The following is a 24,536-nucleotide window of genomic DNA, read 5'->3' as shown; positions in this document are numbered from 1 at the left end:
CTCTCTCTCTCAGGCCTTAGGGTTTTTCTCTTTACTCAGATATGTCTAGATCATAATACAACTTCTGTTTGAAGACTTTTGTCTTTCTTCTAATCATTTTCTTTCAAGCTCTTTATAGAACTTCAAATAAATGAATATTAGATCTCTTGGATCTTTCTCCCAATTCTACTTTTTTTATCCTTTTCACCTCTCTCTTTTTGCATTGCATTCTAGGAGACCTTCTTGGCTTAGTCTTCAACTGTTCAGCTATGTGTATTTCGTTAATAAAACATTGCTGAATAATTTATTACTATAATTTTTTACTTATAAGAACTGTTGGTTTTTGTTTTTCCTAATGGATATAATATTCCCTCAAATCTTATACATATCTCCACTACTAAGGGTTTTCTCAGGAGTAGTTCTTCCACTTACAGAGTATGGTGCTTTTTCCATGCTGGTGGTGATTCTTGGTTGTCCGATTTTGTTGATGGGCATTTGGATTGTATCCAGTTTTTAGCTATTGGGAATTATACTGCCATGAATATATGTGCTTAAGTTTTTGTATAGCTGCTTTAATCTCTCTTGGTTAGATGCCTAGGAGTGGAATTGGTGGGTCATTTGCTAAGTATATGTTTAACTTTTTGAGAAACTGCCACGGTTTTGCAAAGTGGCTATACCATTTTATATTCCCACCATCAGTGATGATTCCAACTTCTCTACATCCTTGTCAGTACTTGACTTTTTTGACTATAGCCATTCTAGTGGATGAGTGGTGCTGTCTCACTGTGTTTTTAATTTGCATTTCATTAATGACTGATGTTTCTGAGCATCTTTTTATGTGGTTATAACCTTTCTTTCATATTCTTTGCTGAATTGTCTGTTTAAATCTTTTGTCCATTTTTTTGGTTGGGTGAATTTTTATTTGTAGTTACTTTTAATTTCTGGCAACTTAAACTGCTTTCCTAGTTATGGTAGTGATACAAAGTTTATTTTAAAAATAGTTGGTTTTTAAAAAGTATATCAATTAAGTGAAATATATTAAGGAAAAGATTATCACTTATCATTTTGTTGTGGCAAAAATTTTGAAGATGACATAAATGTCTAAAAAAACCACTTCCTCAAGGGTAGGTATTACCAGGGTCAACACCAGCCCTTTTCTCATTCTCGATATCTCTCAGTGATTTTATCTACTCCCATAGCTTCTGCCCTGTCCCTCTACTGATGTTGAAGTTCACATCTCCAAGACCTGTATGTGAGGATCTGCAAATACTGTCTACTGTCTGCTAGACATTTTGAAGATGCCTCACTAATACTTCGAAGTCAACATGTTTTCCTGACTGCCCCCTCATCACAGTGTTCCTTCCAACTTCCTATTTTGGGGTTCTCACCATTTTATAGTCACTGAAGCTTAAACTCTAGAACTCAGTCTTGCGTTATCTCTTTGCTTCTTTGCCTATTCCTTAACTCAGAATGCCCCAAACTCTTTTTCTCGCAAACCTGATGACTGTCAGAGTAAGACCCTGCCTATACACATGGCAACCCAAATAATACCTTCAGAGTTCTAGATTCCTCTCTTTCCCTTACCTTCTATATTGTGTCAGTGATCAAGTTACCTCCCACTTGCTAAAGATCTTTTGTATTTTGCTCTGCATTGCCATTCCTACCACCTTCCCCCTAGTTCGGAGATTCATTTCTCTTCTGGATTTTTGTAATAACCCTCTTATTGTTCTTTCTATTTTTAATATTTTCTCTCTCCTTCTCACCAAAGTTTATCACTGGAGTAACCTTTTTCTAACACCGATCATGTCACTTCTCTGCTCAAAATTCATCAGTAGGAAAAAAAAAGGAGTGGGAGATACAGACTTCTAGTTATGGAATGAAGAAGTCTTGGGAATAAAAGGCACAACATAGAGAATATAGTCAATTGTATTGTACTAGCATTGTATGGCAATAGATGGTAGCTAGTCTTTGGTGAGTACAGCATAACATATAAAGTTATCAAATCACTATGTTGTATACCTGCAACTGATGTAATGTTGTGTGTCAACTACACTCAAAATTTTTTTTAAAAACCCCCAAATTTGTCAGCAGAGAACCATTATTTTTTTTTATTTTTTTTAATTTTTTTTTATTTAAAAAAATTTTTTTTTTCAACGTTTTTTTTTTATTTACTTTTGGGACAGAGAGAGACAGAGCATGAACGGAGGAGGGGCAGAGAGAGAGGGAGACACAGAATCGGAAACAGGCTCCAGGCTCCCAGCCATCAGCCCAGAGCCTGACGCGGGGCTCGAACTCACGGACCGCGAGATCGTGACCTGGCTGAAGTCGGACGCTTAACCCACTGCGCCACCCAGGCGCCCCAGAGAACCATTATTTATATCAGTATTTCCCAACTTCATGAGTTTGCTATAATCAAGAACTGACTGTACTCTAATTATTTTAAGAGTGGATTCATTTATATGTCAAGAAATTTACTTTAAAATAAAATTTTCTAATACTACCATAGACAGAAAGCTAGTTGATTAAAAGTAAGCATAAAATACAGGTCGCCTGGGTGGCTCAGTTGGTTAAGCATCCACTCTTAATTTCAGCCCAGGTCATGATCTCATGGTTTGTGGGATCAAGTCCTATGTGCTCCGTGCTAATAGCACAGATCCTGCTTGGGATTCTCTCTCTCCCCCTCTCTCTGTCTGCCCCTCCCCAGTTTGTGCTTTCTTTTTCTCTCAAAATAAATAAACATTAAAAAAATAAAAAATAAAATTAAGCGTAAAATAAAAACAAATTAGTGTTGTGAATTGCTGGCTAAATATTGTATTATTTGATAAAATTATCCTGTTACTTATCCTCCCTTTTTTTTAAGTTGGCAAGTATTCAGGAACATTAGCACAAAACTGAAATGTTGCCCATGATGTTACCAGAAGGACTGAAAGATAATTGAAATGAGAATAATTTTCTCACACTGTGATTTAGTGTTATTTAATACTACTTCAACATAAGCACCACATGTATTCCACTCATTTGGAAATACTAACTATAGAATTCATTTGAAATCCTTTTTGTGGCACGTAAGTTCTCTACGATCTCCCTGTGCTTATGGTGTCTCCTACTTTTCTCCCTTGCATTTTATCCTTAGCAAATTGGAACAATGTAGGGTTGTTATGAAGATTAAATGAGTTTATATGTATAAGGTGATTAGAAGTAAGTGCTCCATAAATATTAGCTGTTGTCATCACTATCGTTATTAATGTGTTTTTTCTAATTAACATGTGTTCTGCCTGCTTGCAGACACTGTGATGTATTCTTGGGATGTTTTTTCACATTTGTTTGCTCAGCTAATGCCTGTTTTGTTTTTTTTTCTGCAAGTCTCAGCTCATACAGTCTTCCTCTCCTGAATCCCGCCCCCCCCCAACTCTACTATACCTTGAATACATTCCCAGTATAACACCTGAAATATTCTCTTTGGTTATGTGAGTGGTCTGTAACTTTCTTCAGGGAAGGCACTGCATCTTCTTGTCTTTTAACCCTAGCACCTAGACCAGTGTCCAGCTCACAGTATTTAAAAAAAAATTTTTTTTAACGTTTATTTATTTTTGAGACAGGGAGAGACAGCATGAACGGGGGAGGGTCAGAGAGAGAGGGAGACACAGAATCTGAAACAGGCTCCAGGCTCTGAGCTGTCAGCACAGAGCCCGACGTGGGACTCAAACTCACGCACCGCGAGATCATGACCTGAGCCGAAGTCGGATGCTTAACTGACTGAGCCACCCAGGCACCCCTCACAGTATTTTTTAATTCAATAAATATGGATTAAGAGCCTTAGTATGCCATACCTTATGCTAGGCATGGATGGTACAAAGATGAACAAGACATGGCCTATCTCTTTGAGGTAGGAGTCTGTTGGAAATACATATGATGTATATTTAAGAATTATGATTATTAATTTTTTATTTAAAAAACTGTAACAACCTAGTGAGATTCGAATATACACTCTTATTCCATAAGGCTGAGTCTCAAACCATTAAGCTGTGAGTCATACCAAAATTTTAAGTATTTTATCTCATCTGGTTAATAGAGTGTGAGGTCTCTGATGGCAAAGACTATGTATCTCAGTACCTTTCTTCCCTCAAGGTACTTGGCATTCATTGTTTACCTCTGGTAAATACTTACCGACTTATAAGATTCAGAATTATTTGGAATGACATGGTGGCTATTGACTCTAGTATTGCACAAGTTTAAAAATCACAAATGTACTTAGCCTTGTAGCTATGACTGAAAAACTAGGACAATGGATGCTGATGAAAATGATAATTAGTATGAAATGTGTCAATGTTAGCATGCTACAGTGGCTTTATTTGTAATACATCTCTGAAATGAGTTTCTACTTTTTTGTAGCACATTTTTGAAGCTGGAAATACCAATGATGATTCAGGATTGGACTTTGAAGAATTTATGCAGTACCTTAAAGACCATGAGATAAAAATGAGGCTGGCATTTAATAGCCTGGACAAAAATAATGATGGTGTGTGTGTTTGTGTTTTATTCACAATTAGCTTAACATGAATAATAATTGTCAGTATTAAAGGGATTTTTTTTACTAGCTTTTACTTACTCCTGTCATCAAAGATTCAGTTATTTCTATTACTTGTCTAGCAGTAATTTTTTATTTCTAAAAATAATATATAAACTATATTTATTAGTGTTATAATTTTTGTGTGATTTTGAAAATATTTTGGTTGCAGGAAAGTTAGATAACACAGAAAAGATCCTAAAATAAAGTAACAGTTACTTGTAACTCTGCTGTGTAGATGTCAGGTTTAACACACACACACACACACACACACACACACACACACACAAATATGTAGTTGTTTGTTTTTACCTGAGAGAGAGCGCATGCTCATGTGTGTGCAAGCAATGGGGAGGGGCATAGGGAGAGGGAGAGAGAGAATCTCAAGCAGGCTCTACACACAGCACAGAGCCTGGTGTGGGGTTCGATCCTGAGACTGTGGGATTGTGACCTGAGTTGAAATGAAGAGTCGGACACAGCTGACTGAGCCACCCAGGTGTCCCTTGATATATTTTTATATTTCCCTCTAGACTTTTTATTTCTGTTTCTTTCTTTGTTTCTCTTTCTTTCTTTAAATGAAATTGTAGTCACGCTGTATATATAGTTTGGTGTCCTATTTTTTTTCTCTGAATGTTACAATGTAAGCGTTTTCATTTCATTTAGTATTCTTCACATAGTTTTTAATGACTCTGAAATATTCTATTTATGAGTACATGAATCATTCCTATATTGTTAGACATTTAGAATGTTTCCAATCTTTTATTCATAGTGCTGCAATCAATATCCATGCTGATTTACAGAGAAAAGGTATATTTTGTTACAAACCTTTAAATCAGAAAGACTATAGGTAAAAGTAGAGTACCATTTCTGCATCCATATGTGGCTAATCCACCACAGGTAATTAGAACCTAATTATATGCTATTTAAGAAACATATGTGTTGATTTTTTAAGTTTTGTGAAATCTGGTTTTTGTTAATTGAAAAATTCTAACTGTACCAGAAAAGCTATTTAAAGGATTGTACTGAAAGATTCTTGGGTAAAACAAAATGTAACCTGAATGTCACAGGTTTTATTTATTTATTTTATTTTTTTTAATTTTTTTTTTTCAACATTTTTTTATTTATTTTTGGGACAGAGAGAGACAGAGCATGAACGGGGGAGGGGCAGAGAGAGAGGGAGACACAGAATCGGAAACAGGCTCCAGGCTCCGAGCCATCAGCCCAGAGCCTGACGCGGGGCTCGAACTCACGGACCGCGAGATCGTGACCTGGCTGAAGTCGGACGCTCAACCGACTGCGCCACCCAGGCGCCCCATGTCACAGGTTTTAGTGACCTGTGATATCCATACTGCAGCGCTCTATGCTTCCATTCACTTTCCAGAAAGAAGTTTAGGCCTTTCTGGGTTCTGCTACTGAAATAGTACCCAGAAGCTTTAAAGGTACCACTTACTAATTTATGTAAATTAGACCTGGTCATCGGTTGCTGCTGATCTTAGACCAGTAGTTCTGTTCTTGTGCTATTCTGGAATTTCACTCTCTTACTACTGCTTACCGCCATGATCATCATTTGTAAGCTGAAAATCCACCGTGTCAGATAATCAGCGGAATTAGAATGCCATTAGTAAAATATAATGATATCACTATCTCTGGTAGGCTGTAAATCACTGCTTGTAGCTCTTGGTAATAATAGAGAATACTTTTTCTGAGGAAAGATGGATATCCGAAAGTAATATAGTGATTGGCAATATAGATCTTTTAATTTCTGCCTTGTCTAGTCAAACTGCCAGGACTCAGCCCCCAAAGTCCTGAGAGCCACAGTCCCAGTTCTCACGGGCTTCACGTGTCTCGAACACCTGAGCTGCAACAGTTGGTGTGAGGCTCTGCTGTGGGCACCGGGGCTACTGCCCACCTGACCTGCAGAGCTCAGGCTCCAGGAGCCCTGCAGGAGCACCAGGTCTGGCGGAGCTGCCTGTTCCCTGTGTCATCATTGTTGCCGCTTCAGTGACCACCTTGCAGAGCTCAGCCAGTTTACTTTGGCCAGCATGCTTTTTGTGTGTGGAAAAGGGAGCACATCCTCTGTTATGGGTTGAGAGGTGTGCAGCTTAAAAAAGATACGTTGAAGTCCTAGCCTCCTGTACCTCAGACTGTGACCTTATTTGGAAACAGTTCTTTACAGAAGTAATCAAGTTAAAATTATGTCATTAGGGTAATGCCCAATATCTAATATGACTGGTGTCACATCAAGGGGAATCGTGGACACAGAGGCACATGTGCACAGAGGAAGATGATGTGAAACGACCAGACTTCTGGCCTCCAGAATTGTGAAACAGTAAATTCCTATTGTTCTAAACTACCCAGATTGTGGTACTTTGTTACGGCAGCCCCAGGAAACTCCTCCCTTCTGTTATGCTTTATCAAGTGTCTGACAATACCAGAATGTTTTGGGCCTCAAAGTACAGCTTTCTCGATTCATGTGAATATGCAGTCACTTTCTTCCAGAGTGTACAAATGCTTCCAGATTGGCTGGGATAGGGTAGTTTCTGCTGTCAGGTGTGTATCATTGACCCTGGAGCTGACATTTCCTTCTGAATTCTATTACTGGATCTGGCTCACTGCATCATACCTTCCCACGCTTTTCCTTCCTGACATCATTGTTCCTGATGGGACTCTCCCAGCTCATCACACATTATATTTGTTAAACATTAATAGTATACCGGATTCAATGTTTACCACCTGCTTTCTGTCCCCCAGGAGGCTTTCCAGGCCTTATGCCAATCAGTGGAGGCAGGAGGATGCATGTGGGCTGCTGTACTATCAAACTCATTAGCAGGAAGTGCTCAAACCCCAGTGTAATCTCATCTATTTAACTTCGTTCACCAAGTAGTATCTGAGCTCCTGCTCAGTTATTCAGCCAAAATGTCCATGGAATGCTGTTGTAAAAATGTGAATGAAGTAATTATTGAACATAATTTTATCATTAAGATTATTTTTTAGATGGAGTTTTTTGGAGGCTGAGGAAATGGTGGGAAAGAAATTAACATTTATTGGACTTTATCTTCTATATCTTATTTTTGTCTCACACAAGTCTTCGTAGCAGCTGTTTTTCACAGATGAGAACACTGAGGCTAAGGAAGGTTAAATAATTTTGCCTTCCATTGGCTTTCCCAGTGAACCACATCTCCCAGCACTTATGCCTTGGTGTAGCCATATACCACACAGACCTGTGTTTGGCCATTTGACTTGCTTCAGCCATTAGCACATTAGCAAGGCTTAATAAGTATTTGTACATTGGAACTTGTCCTCTTGGAATACTCTTTCTTGAACATCCTGAGCCACCAGAAAAGAGGTCTTAGCTACCCAGTTGGAGAGATCGCATGGAGAGAAATGCTCATTTAGTAATCAATTATTTTACATTTCCATCTGAGGTAATAGATATGAGTGAAGCCATCTTGGATTTCTAGCTGTAGTTGAACCTCCAGATGATTGAATTCACAGGAGTGGCCCAGGCAACACAAGAAGAACCAATGAGTTGAATCAAGCTCAGATTGCATACTCATAGTCAAATATATCCTTTTTAAACCACTAAATTTTGGAATAGTTTGTTACTTAGCAATAAATCACTGGTACGGGAATGGAATATTTTGTATTTCTCCCTGGAATTGCAATGCTGGAATGGTTGTGTTCCTCCTCTCCATCCATCTAACTATTGTTATTCCATTGAATTTATTTCAAGTCCATTATATGCTTGCTGCATATAATTAAAAACAACTTTGAATCTCTTTTTCAGGTCACATGCCTTGATTATATTCTGGAACACATTACCTAATTTTTTCTACATCTTAGCTTGTAATTTTAGCTTCTTCAGGGTAAAAATTACTTAATGTATTTTAGTTAAATGAAGCAAACAGTTTTTCAGCACTATATGTGAGTTATTGCACTAGGAACTGTGTGAACAAAGGTCTTCAGAAGCACACCATTTGGGGTGAATTAAGAATAAACATACAGAAGACAGACTATGATCATTGCTCTAGAAGCGATATAAGGAGAGCTTAATTGTGCCAAGGGACACTTCAGATTTGTGCTGGATCAATATGTAAATAGAATGGAAAAGAAAGGGTTTCTTGAGCAAAGAGAGTAAGTAGTTTGAACAAAGGCAAAATTAGGAAATTGTCAGTCAAGGTCAGAACTGGTTAATATGGCTTTTCAAGTTTGGCCCTAACTTACTATTTTTTGGGGGAAATTTCACTGACATATAACATATACATCAATGTGCACACATTCTAAGTTAAAAGCTCTACGAATTTTCCCGAGGCAAACACACAACATGAAAACAGCATCCAGATTAAGAAGCAAAATATTAGTAGTATCTCAGAAGCAGCCCTTTTATATCCCTGCCAAATCACTATCGCCCACTAAAGTAGCTATTATCCTGCTTTCTAGTACTGTATGTAAGTCCTCAATCAATCTTTGTTAAACAAGTAAGTGTACCTTGCTCATACTGTATCTCTTGCTGAAATGCTTTTTTGTTTCTTTGGTGGTATCTTGTTTATCCTTTATTGTACTTCATTTGTGACTTTTGTTTTTCACTCCTTTATTTATGCCTCCATTACACTTTATTTATAACTATCCTATAACATACATTTGGCACAGTGTGATATAATTTTGAAATAAGTAGTTCATCCATACAAGCTGGCAAGCTTCTCAGGGGTTGTTGTTTTATTAATCTCTGGCTTCTCTCACATTTAGCATAGTGATTTTAATAGTATGCTTTCAAAATACATTTTTTAAACTATTGAATTAATGAGCATAGTGTTCAGAGATTGTAATGGGATATAAGGCAGAGGATTCAGTTTTCCCAGTTGAAGAAAAGTTTGATTTCTAGGCTGAGGAATAGACCAGTAAATTCCACCCTGTGAATCTTGGAACGCTAGGGGCCTTGGAATGATTGCAAAGAGTCTGAAATTCTATGCATGAATACTGGGCTTTATCTATAGGCTAAATGAATAATATATCTCATACATATGTGCACTATTTATAAATGTATACAGGTGCAGCTATGGCTCATAAAATATGAACTAAAGATGTGACTGAATTCATATATTTTTGATGTTACATATTTTCAACTAGGTGACATTAAGTTGATTTTTTTAATATAGAAATGTCCTCATATTTTAAAAGACTGAGTATCCTCAACTCTTTGTTTTACACAGAGGAGGAATCAAAGGTTCTTTGGACTTGGATAGTACCATGATGAGTTATGTGTTTTAGAGTTTGAGGAGAAAATGGAATACTTAATTTTTCCTTTATAACATCCTGCAACATGAGATTGAGATGCATAGTAGGCTTGTATTCAATATATCAGTTGATTTGAGTTATAACATAGGATATGGTTGTGCTAAAAAGAATTTGTGTTGGGGGTGTCTGGGTGGCTCAGTTGGGTAAATGTCTGACTCTTGGTTTCAGCTCAGGTCATGGTCTTGTACTATGTGGGATCAAGCCACATGTTGGGCTTTGTGCTGACAGCATGGAGCCTGCTTGGGATTCTCTATCCCTCTCTCTCTCTCTGCCCCTCCCCTGCTCTCATTCTCTCTCTCAAAAGGAAATAAACTTTAAAAAATGCACCTTAAAAAAGATTTTGTGTTGTATTATAATTTAGGTATGTTATTATTTTTTTAGTTTACCTTATAAAATGTTGGGTTGCCTTATTTTCATGTGCCTGAATCAGATCTTCAGAGTTAGCTTTTAAATTTTTTCCAAGTGGGTATCATAATCTAAATCTGTTGTAGATCTGCAATCTCTTACTGGAAATCCTTAGGGTCAGATGTGTTTAGAAATTTAGAATTTGGGTTTTAGACAAGCAATACAGTTCCTGTATGATATATTATGTGATAACTACAAGTGAGATTTGGGGTACCACTGTGCAATTATATATGTGAGTATTTCTTCAATGAAACAAATGAATAATTATATAGAATCATAAATAATTGACTACCAAATGAATTTTGATGACAAATATACAAGAAGTCTTTTAGTTTTCAGAGCTTTTAAGCTTTGTGTTGTGAATATGGAATTATAGGCCTAAAAAACATGGACTTTTTAAAGACTATTATGTTCTAAGTATATTGCCTTATCTTTTCAGATACTTTAATTTGACATTTTTTCACTTTTTAAAGGAATAATAGAAACTTCAGAAATAATTGCTGCTTTGAAATCACTGGGTGTGAATATTTCTGAAGCTCAGGCAAAAAAAATTCTACAAAGGTCAGTCCTCATCCTTATTTTTAACAGTTTTTATTTAGTTCCATGTTAGAAACTAATTGCTATATATGTAGCGCCTTCCTTCCTCCCTGCCTCCCTCATTTCCTGCCTGCCTGCCTTTATAACATCATCTTTTATTGACAGTGTTATAAGAAGAGTCCCTGAGAAATTTATTGAACTGTGAGAATGCTGTTGACTAAATCATGAAGTGTTTACACTTCACAAAGTCCCTAGGATAAAATCCTTCCTGCTTCTAGTTCAAAGAACAGATGTAATTCTCTTAAGCAATTGACCTAACACGTTTCTTTTTAATTTTTTTGACATACAAAATACTGTACATAATTAATATACACAACTTGGTGAGTTTGGAGATAAGTGAACACCTAGGAAATCATTACCACATCTGTGTCATAAATCTATCCATCCCTTCCAAAAGTTTCCTCCTACCCTCTTATTTACTACTATTATTTTTTCTGATAAGAATACTTTTTGTAGTTAAAACTTCAACTTATTTATTTTTTTACTGAGGTGTAACTGACATGAAACACTAGTTTCAGGCATATAATGTAATGTTTTGATATTTGCATATATTGGGAAATGATAATCACTGTAAGTCCAGTTAGCCTCTGTCACCATATATAGTTAAAAATTTTTTTCCTACAATGAGAACTTCTAAGATTTACTCTCTTAGCAAGTTTCAAAATTATGCAGTATACGATTATTAACTCTAGTTATTATGCTGTACATTACATTCCCATGACTTACCTATTTTATAACTGAAGTTTGTACCTTTTGGCCTCTTTCACCCATTTCACTCATTCCCTAAACCCCCACTTTGGACAACCCTAATCTGTTCTCTGTATCTATGAGCTTTTTTATTATTATTATTTTTTTAATATTTCACTTATAGGTGAGATCATACGGTATTTGTCCTTGTCTGAGTTGTTTAACTTAGCAAAATTCCCTCAAGGTCCATCGATGTTGTCTCAAATAGGTAGATTTCCTTCTTTTTTATGGCTGAATGATATTCCATATTCCACACACACGTGTATGTGTACACACACATACCACATTTTCTTTATCCATTCATCCATTGGTAGACACTTAGGTTGTCTCCATGTAAGAACAACTAACATAAATCTGCTGTCTTAGAAAATTTTTAAATATCCAACAGAGTATTCTTACACTTAGTACTTATTCTTAGAGGATTTATTATAAATGTTATAAGCACTATTTCTGTTGTAAATTTCAGCATCGATAGTGATGGAACAATGACAATAGACTGGGATGAATGGAAGTACTACTTTTTACTTCATCCTGCAAAAAATATTGATGAAATTGCTCATTTCTGGAAGCGCTCTACCGTAAGATTACTTTGTATTTTACTATATTTTTATTTTGTCACAAATGCCATAGCTGTTATTATGATCACATAATCCCTATACTACTTCCAGCCTCAGTGGCTAAAATAGCAAAATTCTCTCCTAATAGTGTTCTACTAATTTAGCAAGGAGTGTTAGTATTATATGTACAAAGACAGCTACCACAATTTCTTTGTTTGGTAAAACCTAGAACTTAAAGTAGATACTTATCTGCTATTTGCATTGAGAATAAGTTATTCCGATATAGTTAACTATCTTAGGAAAGTGGAAAAATAATATACTTTAATTCTTTTCACAGAAATGATATACTCAGTTAGGTTTCTATCATAGGAAATGCAAAGTCAATCATTAAAATGCAAAATTTCAGAATCAGAAACGATCAACTGTGTAATCTACCTATTCGTTTTATATAAGCACTTGACTCAGTTGTGAGGAGGAAATGAGGTTTTATAATTGAAAACATTTTTTTTTCTTTTTTAGATCTCTGATGCAGGGGGTTAAGTTAATCATTTATTCATGGTATACTATTTGCAAATCCTCCTCTCCATAGACAATATAAGGGAGGGCCAAGAGCATAGGCTTCGGAGTCAGATGCCTAGGTTTGAACTTCGCTTCTGCCATCCACTAGCTATATAACCCCTCTGTGCCTCAGGTTTTCTCAATTATATACTGGGTATAATAATGGTAAGAGTTTTGAGAATTAAATTAGTACATTAGTTAATAAATGTAGAAAAGGGCGGAGCAGGTAATACATGTCTTCAGTAAAGGTTACTTATTATGATAGGCACTTATTCTAATATGTTTCCTCTGTGTCTTGGATATGTATATGATCTTAGGAATCATGTAGTGTTTCATGTGTGTGCTTTTATTTTACATAGATAGTATTCTGCTAAAGGCCACAGCTGATTTTTTGCTTTGTTCACTCAATATTATGATTTTAAGATTTGTCCTTGTTTTTATGCATTCATCTAGTTTATTGCTTCTAACTACTGCATGCTATACATTTAACACATCTTCTTTATCCATTTTCCTAGTAATAGGAACTGATAAGAAATAGTTTTCTTCAACTTCAAGCAAAATGCCTTCCTCTACTGTAGCTTAGGGAATTTCACCTGAATTTCTGAGTCAGAAATAATATGCATTTGCAAATTTCAGTAGGTTATCCAGTCTTAATTTTATAAAATATATCCATGTTATTTCCCAGGATAACTTGCTATGGTAGCTTACATTCCCACCAGCAATGCCTGAAAATTCCTGTTTCTCTACGTATTGCTTGGTATTGTCCAGTTTTCTAATACTTTCCACTCTGTTGGGTACAAAGTGGTATCTTCTTTTAATGTGCACTTCTTTGATTTTAGTCCATTTTAAACATCTCTTCATAGAAATACTAGAGATTCACATGTTCTTTTTCTATGAATTATCTATTTATATCCTTATAAGATTTGTTGAGATATAATTGATATATGACATTGTGTAAGTTAGGGTGTACCACATAATATTTGATACACTTATGTATTGTGAAATGACTGCCACAGTAGGGTTAGTTAGTTAGCACTTCTGTTACCTCACATAATTATCATTTCTTTTTTGCAGTGAGAACCCTCATAGCAACTTGCAAGTATATAATACAGTATTAACTATAAGCACCATGCTGTAATTAGATCCCCACAGAATTTGTTCACCTAATAACTGGTGGTTTTGTCCTTTGACCAACATCTTCTCATTTCCCTAATTCCCCAGCCCCTAACAACCACCATTCTACTGTCTGTTTATATGAATTTGGCTTTTTTTAGATTCTGTATATGAGTGAGACCATACAGTATTTGCCTTTCTCTATCTGACTTATTTCATATTTAGCATAATGCCCTCAAAGTCCATCTATATTGTTGCAAATAGCAGGATTTTCTCCTTTCTAGTGGCTGAGTAATAATCTATTGTGTATATGTATATATATCACATCTTACACTTAGGTTATTTACGTAACTTCACCATTGTGAATAATGCTGCAATGAACATGGAGGTACAGATATCTTTTTGAGATCCTGATTTCATTTTCTTTGGCTTTATACCAAGAAGTGGAATTTCTGGATTATATGATAGTTCTGTCTTTAATATTTTGAGGAGCCTCATACTGATTTCCATAGTGGCTGCACCAATTAAATTCCCACCGACATTGCAGAAAAGGTTCCCTTCTGTCTACATCCTCACCGACACTTGTCTCTTGTTTTGTAGGTAGTAGCCATTCTAACAAGTGTGAGGTAATATTGTGATTTTGATTTGTGTTTCCCTGATGTAGACCATCTTTTCATATACACATTGGCCATTTATAGGTCTTTTTTTTTTTTTTTTGAGAAATGTCTGTTTTGTTCTTTTGCTCATTTGTTTTCATTAGATTGTTTGTTATTGAGTTGTATGAGTCCCTTATATATTTTGGATATTAACCCTAAATAAGATATATGATTGTTTCTTTTACTGTGTAGAAACTTTGAAGTTTGATGTAGACCCACTAATTAATTTTTGCTTTTGTTACTTATACTCTTGGTGTCATATCCAAAAGGTCCTTGATGGTACCCATGTCAAGAAGATTTTTCCTTGTCTGCTTTAAGGAGTTTTATAGTTTGAGGTCTTATTTTAAGTTTTTAATCCATTTTGAGTTCATTTTTCTGAGTGGTTTAAGGTAGAGGTCCAATTTCATTTTGCTGCATGTGATTATCCAGTTTTGCCAACACCATTCTTTGAAGAGGCTATCTTGCCCATTGAATATTCTTGGCTTCTTTGTCAAATATGAATTTATATGTAAGGATTTATTTCTGGGCTCTCAATTCTGTTTCATTGGTTTATGTGTCTCTTTTTCTGCCAGTAGCATACATTTTCATTATGAGCTTTGTAGTATTGCTTGAAACCAAAGAGTATGATGCCTCTAGCTTTGTTCTCTTTCAGGATTGCTTTGACTATTTGGAGTTTGTGTTTCCATATGCGTTCCAGGATTTTTTTTCTATTCTGTGAAGAATGCAATTGGAATTTTGATAGGGATTGTGTTGAATCTATAGATGGCTTTGGGTATATGGACATTTAACAATATTAGTTCTTCCAAACCATGAGCATGGTATATCTTTCCATATATTTGTGTCATATTTAATTTGTTTTTTAAAAATTTTTAATGTTTATTTATTATTGACAGACAGAGCGTGAACAGGGGAGGGGCAGAGAGAGAGGGAGACACAGAATTGGAAGCAGGCTTCAGGCTTTGAGCTGTCAGTACAGAGCCTGATGTGGGGCTCTAACTGACAAACCACAAGATCATGACCTGAGCCGAAGTCGTCCACTTAACCCACTGAGCCACCCGGGCGCCCCACATTTTCATTTTATTTCATCAATGTCATCTAGTCCTCAATCTGTAGGTCTCTTACTTCCTTGGTTAAATTTGTTCCTAAGTATTTTATTGTTTTTGATGCTATTATGAATGAGTTTGTTTTCTGTATTTCTTTTTCATATATTTTATTGTTAATGTATAGAAATGCAGCTGATTTTTATATATTAATTTTGTATCTTGCAATTTTACTGATTTCATTGATTAACTCTAACAGGTTTTTTTGTGGAGTCTTTGGGATTTTCTATATATAAGATCATGTCATTTGCAGCAGAGACAATTATACTTCTGTCTTTCTGATTTGGATGCCTTTTTTTCCTCTTTCTTGCTCAACTGCTATAGCTAGAACTTTCAGTACTGTGTTGAATAGGATTGGTGGGAAGAATGGTCAACATTGTCTTGTTCCTGATCTTCAAGGAAAAGCTTTCAACCTTTAACCATCAAGTATTATGTTAGCTGTGGGCTTGTCATATATGGCCTTTAATATGTTGAGTTATATTCATTCTCTACCCAATTTTTTGATAGTTTTTTTTAATCATGAAAGGATGTTGAATTTTGTGAAATGCTTTTTCTGCATCTATTGATATGATCATATGATTTTTATCCCTAATTCTATTAATGTGATGTCACATTTTTTGATTTGTGTATGTTGAACCATCTTTGCATCCCAGAAATAAATCCCATTTATCATGATCCTTTTAATGTGCTATTGAATTTTATTTGCTAATATTTTGTTGAGATTTTTGAATTTATATTCATCAGGAATATTGGCCTATAGTGTTCTTTTTTTGTAGTGTCCTTGTCTGGCTTTGGTATCAGGGTAATGCTGGTATTGTAAAAATTAGTTTGGAAGGTTCTATACTCTTCAGATTTTTAGTAGAGTTTGAAAATGATTGGTAATAATTTTTCTTTAAATGTTCGTAGAATTCACTAGGGATACCATCTGATCATGGGCTTTTATTTGTTGGGAGATTTTTGATTACTGATTCAGTCTGCTTTCTCATTGGTCTGTTTACATTTTCTTTTTCTTCATGATTCAGTCGTGTGTGGTACATTGTATGTACCTAGAGATTTATCCATTTCTGCTAGATTATGCAATTTATAGGTGTATAATTGTGCAGAGTAGTGTCTTACGACCCATTGTATTGCTGTGGTATCCTTTATATTATCTCCTCTTTTGCTTCTGATTTTATTTGGGTTTTCTCTCTTTTTTTAGTTTAGCTAAAGGTTTCCCAATTTTGTTTATCTTTTCAAAATAACCAGCTATTAGTTTTGGTGATTTTTTTTTTTTTTTTGCTTTGTTTTTGGTCTCTATTTCCTTCATTTCTGCTATGGTCTTTATTATTTCTTTCCTTCTTATAACTTTTGTCTTAGTTTGTTTTTCTTTTTCTAGTTCCTTAAGGTATAAATTTACATTGAGGTTTTTCCTGTTTCTTGAGGTAGGCCTGTATCACTATGAACTTCCCTCTAAGAACTGCTTCTGTTGCATGCCATAAGTTTTGGTATGTTGTGTTTCCATTTTCATTTGTCTCAAGATATTGTTTTGATTTCCCCTTTGATTTAATCTTTGACCCATTCAGAGGCCTTATTCTCTTCCTTATCTCCTTTATTTTTTGTATTTAAATATCCTGCATTTAAACGTTTAACATATTTAAGTCAGTATCATTTAAAAAAAGTATAATCCTACTGATGTTCCCTCTAGCTACCTTATCTTTTTTACAGTCTTCATGGCTATACTTTCCATTTACTTCTCAACTAACTGGCTTTGCTTTTAGCACTTTATAAAAATTATTTTACTAAGCCAGTCTCCCAAATGTTAGTTCAATGTATATTTTCTAGATCTTACCACTCTCTCTTTTTAAATGTTCTCTTCAGCTGGCTTCCTTGACACTGCATTCTCCTGGTTTTCTTCCCACTTCTCTATCGTTACTTTTCCATATCTCTTGAGGATCTTCTTCCACAGTTTGTTTCTTATATGTTTTCTTCTATATTCTATTTTAAGCTTTCTTTATGTCTCATTCTGTACATTTTCTTTCCTAGGCAGTCCCACTTACTCTTCCATCTAGAGCATACCTTCCTTCTGCATGTACAAGCATTCATTGGACATCAATTGAGACACCTCAAACATAAACACAACATCATCTGTTCCCTAGACCTTCTTTTTCCATTTCGCTGAATGGTGTCATTAACTTCCTAGTTGCCCAAGCCAGAAATGTCAACATTATTCTGAGGTCTTGAGCTTTTCTTTATCCTCCTTCCATCCCTTTATACAGTCTTGCAGTTCTTAGAATATGCAGTATCTTTGAAGAAATTATTTCCTTTGCCTAGAACATTCCCTAGGTTAATGCCTACTTCTATAGGGAGATAGTAGAGTGTGATAGACAAGAAGTTAACCTTTGAGGTCAGGATACCTGGATTCATATTGCTTTGCTACTTCTAAGTCACTTTGTGTGGAAAATGTTCCCTGACAGTTCCACTCATCTCTCCCCCCTGCCAAAAAAAATTCTATACTCCATTCAGTGTCTCTATATTATGTTATTTTTTTTAATGTTTATTTATTTATTTTGAGAGAGAGAGTGTGTGTGAGCAGGGGAGTGGCAGACAGAGAGGGAGACACAGAATCTGAAGCAGGCTTCAGGCTCTGAGCTGTCAGCACAGAGCCCAACATGGGGCTTAAACCCACAAACTGTGAGATCATGACCTAAGCTGAAGTTGGACACTTAACTGACTGAGCCACCCAGGCACCCCTGTATTATGTTCTTAAGACATTTTTTTTTTGCTACCCTTATTATTGTACTTATTCCTCTGTATTATAATTGCTTGTTTCCTTTCCTATTTTTCTCATTATACTATAAACTCCCAGAGGGAAGAAAGTAACTTTTGAACCATAATATTATGAATACACAGCCCAGCACGTGGCATGTTAATTTATTAATTTAACACCTATTTACTGAGCACACTTATCTCCATAGACCAAGGTGCAAGGTTGACAACAGTGAGCAAGAAAGACTAGTTTGCAGCTCTTATCAGGATTAATTTCTAAAGGAGGAAGCAACCAATAGATAGAAATGAACTAATTAAAATTGTGCTAAGTGTTAGAGAAGAATTCATGGAAAGAGCGAAGGAGGATTGTTCTAGGTAGAGGGGAGATCAAGTACAATGGTTTTGAGGTGGAATGGTGTTTGGAAAGGGGGCATTCGATGAATGAATAAACTGAAGGTGGGAAAACTAAGAACCAGAGAAGTGACTTGTCCACCATGATTGACAAGTAATGGAACCTAGATCCCCTGAGTCCAGTGTGATGCTCTTTCCAGAGAGTCACACTGCCTCAACATTTAGCAAAAACGGACAAGCTTAGCAAAAGCATGTATGATTACTGAAAAGAAAGTGAAATGCAAAACTTGTCAGAGTTCAGATTTTTAAAAAGAAAATTGTCATTTGAGGAAAGAATTGATGTCAGTAATAAAGAAATTAAAGCATATAAAATGCTGCTCTTGAATTCTGACTTAGGTAAGTACACAGTGGAATTTGAGAGAATTTTAAATAAAGTAAAGAAACTTAATTAAGCATTTATTCCTTACCTATTGTGTGGCAGGCACTGTGGTGTGTGACTAGGACGTGGTCACTGCACTGATTATTTACATTTTTCATGGAAGAGATTAAATAGGTTGATAATTTAAAATTAATAACTCTAATGGTAATTGATTTTACAGATTTTAAACCTATATGTGAATGTATTATTAAAAATCATTTGGTCTAGTACAGGTGCTGAGAAAATTGTCAGTCTTCATTAACAGGCGGTGAGATATGAAAAAAAAATCTTTGGGTTTTTGGTCTTTGTAAAAAGTTATCTTTTTAATTTATCAAGTGGTTATACTTTTCCTTATTATGTAATTCACATTTATATCGTATCAGATAATTGACATAGGGGAGAGTATATCTATTCCAGATGAATTTACTGAGCAAGAGAAGCGTTCTGGAGATTGGTGGAGGCATTTGGTGGCAGCAGGTATAGCCGGGGCAGTTGCAAGGACATGCACGGCACCTTTTGACCGCTTGAAAGTCATGATGCAGGTAGATTGCACACTTTACCCCTTAATCATTAACATAACTTGAAAAACCCTCCTTAATTTTCAAAAGGAAATATTTTGACACATTTCATCCTATTTCCCATTAAAGTTTTACTTTTTCTGAAAATGTAAATTTTCTTATTTCAATATTAAAAGATTTCTTAATTTTTTACAGATGCTTATGTGCTATTTGAATTAGTTTTTATTGGAAATAATAATAGAACACTCTGTTAGAGGTTTTTTTTCCCCAGAAATATAACTAAATCTACCAAAGAAGTGATAAGACACCACTAGTCTTATTTATTGGTTATCTTTAGACTCTAGCACCTACATAATAACACAGTTGTATTCTACTAATGAAGTGTTAAGCATATTTCTAAGAACTGGAAAATAAGTTACTTAAAGTTTACTAGTGGCTGATACTTCACTAGAGGTAATGTCAAATTATTTTTATTTTACCGAGTAAGGATTATCAATGATAGTTTTAAAATAGTGCATAGTTTAGTCTGTTAACTATCATAATTCAAATTTAATATTTGCAAAATACTTTCTTTGCAAGGATATAAAAATTTATAATTCACAGTCTAGTGAGTTTAAATTTGTAATTAAACTTACATACTGGATGTTGTTTTGTCTTTTGTTTTTTTGGTAACATTGGTGACATTTGGTAATGGATTATGAATAGTGTTTTTTGGTTGATGGCTGATCTTACTTGTTACTCTTAGAAAATCTTTTTTTTTTTTTTTTTCAACGTTTTTTATTTTATTTTTGGGACAGAGAGAGACAGAGCATGAATGGGGGAGGGGCAGAGAGAGAGAGGGAGACACAGAATCGGAAACAGGCTCCAGGATCCGAGCCATCAGCCCAGAGCCTGACGCGGGGCTCGAACTCACGGACCGCGAGATCGTGACCTGGCTGAAGTCGGACGCTTAACCGACTGCGCCACCCAGGCGCCCCTAGAAAATCTTATTTCTGACAGACTCAGATGTACACGTTGGAAGCTCTCAGAGGGGATAGCTCCCATCTCCTGACAATCTGTTCCTGCTATTTTCCTTTGGCTTCCTTCCTTCTCTTGCCAAATGTTTACCATATTCTATGGCCTCTTCCTTATTTTTCTTAGTATGCTATCTCTTCAGAGCCATCATTTGTGTTGCAGGACACGTGGAACAATGAGATACTGAATCTCAGGCACTTGGGTCCTGGGTTTCATGCCTTCTTTGTTCAGGGGCTTTCTGACAACATGTTGGAGGACATCATCTTCTACAGACAGAATGAAAAGTTTGCAGATCCTGCTACCTCTTATGGGTGCTAGGTGATGAGGCACAGTAGTAGCAGCCTAGGAATATCCTTCTCCCATTTTTTTTACAATAACCAAGTTGAGAACACTCAGATCTGTATCCATAATGCAACCCTAAACATATTTGCACTTTCTTTCTCCAGCTCTTCTGCATCTATAGCAGGAATGCCTCTTACTAAGTAGCAGTATATATGAATAATTTATATACTGTTTTTTGTTCTTGTAATGAACAGGATAATGTGAGCATGTTTTCATGTTATTTCAGATATTCTTCAAATATTTCAAATATTTGTGTATTCTTCAAATACAGGTTTTAATGACTGTATTATTTCAAGTGGATATGTCCTATTATTTTTGTTTTTTTTTCTATTCTTGGACATGTAGGTGGTTTTAAAATTCTTTTAAAATTATAATTCATAATAGTTCATAATTATTAACATCATTATTTATGAATATTTTTATCATATTTAGGATTATTTATTTAGAAACAGTTCCTAGAAATTAAGTAATGATTTGAACATTTAAAAAGCTGTGTGGGTGCACGTGCTTAGTGTTAAATTCTTTTCCAGACTTCTTCCCATAGGAGGTGAGAATACCCATTTCACCCTGCTCTCCCATTATTATTCTCTTATATCGTAGCCAGGAGGGTATTTTACTGTTTTAGTTTTCACTCTCTTAAAAATAACATTTTTCCTATTATAAAATAAAACATTAGGAAAATGGGAAAATAAAGAAAAGTATAAAGGGGGACATTAAAATGACCTGTAATCCTTGTGTATTAGTTTTCCAGGGATGCTGTAACAAAATATCACATACTGACTGGCTTACACAACCAAATTTTATTGTCTCACAGTTTTGGAGGCTAGAAATCTGAGATCAAGGTGTTGGCACCTTCTGAGGGCACTGAGGAAAGGATCTGTTCCAGGCCTTTCTCCTTGGCTTGGAGATGACTGTCTTTTCTCTGTGTCTCTTCACATTGTCTTCCCTCTCTACATATTTCTGTGTTCAGATTTCCTCATTTTATAAGGATACTAATCATATTAGATTTTAGAGCCCACTTTAAGACCTTACTTTAATTTTATTATCTGTATAAAGACCCTGTCTTCAAATAAGGTCACATTCTGAGGTAATAGGCATTAGGACTTCAACATATAAATTTTAGGGGGACGCAGTTCATCCCACAATACCTTGCTACCCAGAAGTATCCACTTTTGAAAGTTTGACATATTCTCATCCATTCCTTTTTCAGTGCATATTTCAGTGTACTTTTTAATAATCTTGTGATATATTAACAGCAACACATTTTGTGTGTGTAAAAATTTTCTGGTAAGTCATTCCTGTTTTCTTTAAGTTGTTCTTTTCTTTGATATATGAGATTAAAGTATGTATTTGGTAAAACAAAAGAATTAATATATCAATTTTATATGTCTCCAAACAAAAATGAAAATGGTGTTGAATATCATAGATATTTATATTTATATATCATTATTTTATTAGCAATAATAACATCATTGTCATATTACCAACAAAATAAATTAAAAAATAAATTTCTTGTTCATTTCTAGGTTCATAGTTTAAAGTCAAGGAGACTGAGATTGATTGGTGGGTTTGAGCAGATGGTAAAAGAAGGAGGAATTCATTCTCTTTGGCGGGGGAATGGTGTAAATGTTTTTAAAATTGCACCTGAGACAACACTCAAGATTGGGGCCTATGAACAGGTAAAATGTTACTTCTTGTGGAATTTTATGATAAAGATCAGGTTTTAAATTTAATTAAAAAATTTAGACTTTCATGAGAGAGAAAACTGGCATGTGCACAAGCAGTAGATATCATTGTGTAAATGATACTTTGAAGATATTGTGGGTTTGGTTCTGGATCACTGCAATAAAGGGAGTCAAATATGTTTTTGGTTTCCCAGTGCATATGAAAGTTATGTGGTCTATTTAGTGTGCAATAGCATTGTATCTAAAACAAAAATCAAAAAAAACAAAAAAAAAACCAACTATGTATTTACTCTAAGTAAAAGTACTTTATAAGCATCATCTGAACTTTTAGTGAGTTCTAATCTTTTTGCAGATGGAAGGTCTTGCTTTCATGGGTATGGTTGCTAACTGATTAGGGTGGTGGTTGCTGAAGGTTGGGGTGGCTGTGGCAATTTCTTGAAATAAGACAGCAATGAAGTTTGCCCCATTGATGAACTCTTCTTTTCATAAACATTTTCTATGTAGCATGTGATGCTGTTTATTAGCATTTTACCCACAGTAGAACTTTTTTCGAAATTAGAGTCAATCCTGTCAAACTTGCCACTGTTTTATCAACTAACTTTATATAATAATCTAAATCCTTTGTTGTCATTTTACCAGACTTCACAGCATCTTCACCAGGAGTAGATTCCATCGCAAGGAAACACTTTTTTTGTTCTTCTATCAGAAGAAACTTTATCTGTGAAAGTTTTATAATGAAATTACAGCAGTTCAGTCCCATCTTCAGGCTCCACTTCTGATTCTAGTTTTCTTGCTGTTTCCATCACATCTGCAGTTACTTCCTCCACTGAAGTCTGGAGCCCCTTCTTCCAAACTCTTATTAATTGATTAATTGATATTTTGACCTCTTCCCATGAATCATGAAAATTCTTAATGACATCTAGAAAGGTGAATCCTTTCCCGAAGGTTTTCTGTTTACCTTCTGTAGATCTGTCAGAGGAATCTATGGCAGCTATAGTCCCTTGCTGTCAACCCTGAGACAGTCATCTTTGGGTCTTTCAACAAGGACTCCCTTCTTCTCTTAGAAACATAGTCTACTGGTAGGTTCTCCAGGCATGATAAAATTCATTGTAATATTTCTACCTTCCTGAGTCTGCTGACCCCTTCCTCAACAATCTGTCAAGACTTTAACATCTCTATCTCATTTGCTGCCAGCTGTAGTTGTGTCCAAGCTTTAAAGAGCAGTCCCAGTAGCATATTCCAACCGGCTTTAGGAGTCCTGTGTCATGAGAGAGTGTTCCACATCAGTAAAGTCTTCTCTATCCAGCATTACATCCCACCTCTCATAACCCCCGGTCAGTACTCTTGTGATCCACTCTCACACCATTCCCTTGGTTCCTTCCAGCCCATAGTAGCCAGGTCCTTGGGCTGTCTGAGGACTGACCCTATATAAGTTATTGGTTGAGAGGCAGTAAGAGGCAGTCATAGGTGGGACAGATTGTGGGAAAAGCAAACATCCTCTTGTTAGGTATCTGCCTTTTTGAGGCCTTTACATTGCCTCTGGACAAAGAGAAGCTTCTCTGCTCTAGGATTAGGAAGGAGGCAACTTTCTGCCAAATTGGAGGGTGCTAGAGACTACATTTTCTAGGCATATACATCCAAATGTCCCCATCCCATGTGTCAGGGTCTTACTCCTCCCCAGCGAGGGTCTTCACTTTACCATAGGAGACCTTTTGAGACTCTACATGGTTTCCTTAGTAACTGTTACCTTTACATTTATATCCTGGGCCTGATTTGTAGTTATCCATGAGGCTCTCTTTAAATGCTTATATGAAGGCCTTATGGTGTTCATAATATGATTTAAGGTGATAATCAGCTGATCTAACCTTGACATTATCTGCCTTCAAAGT

General features: G+C 35.6%; 1 protein-coding gene across 2 annotated transcripts in view; it reads left to right on the top strand.

Annotated features, from left to right (window-relative positions):
* The window catches only part of LOC122227080 (calcium-binding mitochondrial carrier protein SCaMC-1-like), a 51,684-nt gene that overhangs the window by 15,647 nt on the left and 11,501 nt on the right, over positions 1-24,536 (top strand). The window contains exons 1-6 of one of the 2 annotated variants that reach the window (XM_042951279.1): positions 1,611-1,687; positions 4,372-4,498; positions 10,720-10,807; positions 12,057-12,168; positions 19,472-19,630; positions 22,489-22,641. In XM_042951279.1, the coding sequence (XP_042807213.1) occupies positions 4,429-4,498; positions 10,720-10,807; positions 12,057-12,168; positions 19,472-19,630; positions 22,489-22,641 (582 nt within the window). In that variant the 5' untranslated portion in view covers positions 1,611-1,687; positions 4,372-4,428. Of the gene's footprint in view, positions 1-1,610; positions 1,688-4,371; positions 4,499-10,719; positions 10,808-12,056; positions 12,169-19,471; positions 19,631-22,488; positions 22,642-24,536 lie in introns of those variants that run through there. The other variant, XM_042951278.1, reaches the window with a different exon arrangement.

This window comes from Panthera leo, chromosome C1 (assembly GCF_018350215.1).
Source record: "Panthera leo isolate Ple1 chromosome C1, P.leo_Ple1_pat1.1, whole genome shotgun sequence".
Classification (NCBI taxonomy): Eukaryota; Metazoa; Chordata; class Mammalia; order Carnivora; family Felidae; genus Panthera; species Panthera leo.
The sequence above is the reverse complement of the archived record's forward strand: the minus strand, read 5'-3'. Positions and strand labels throughout refer to the sequence as shown.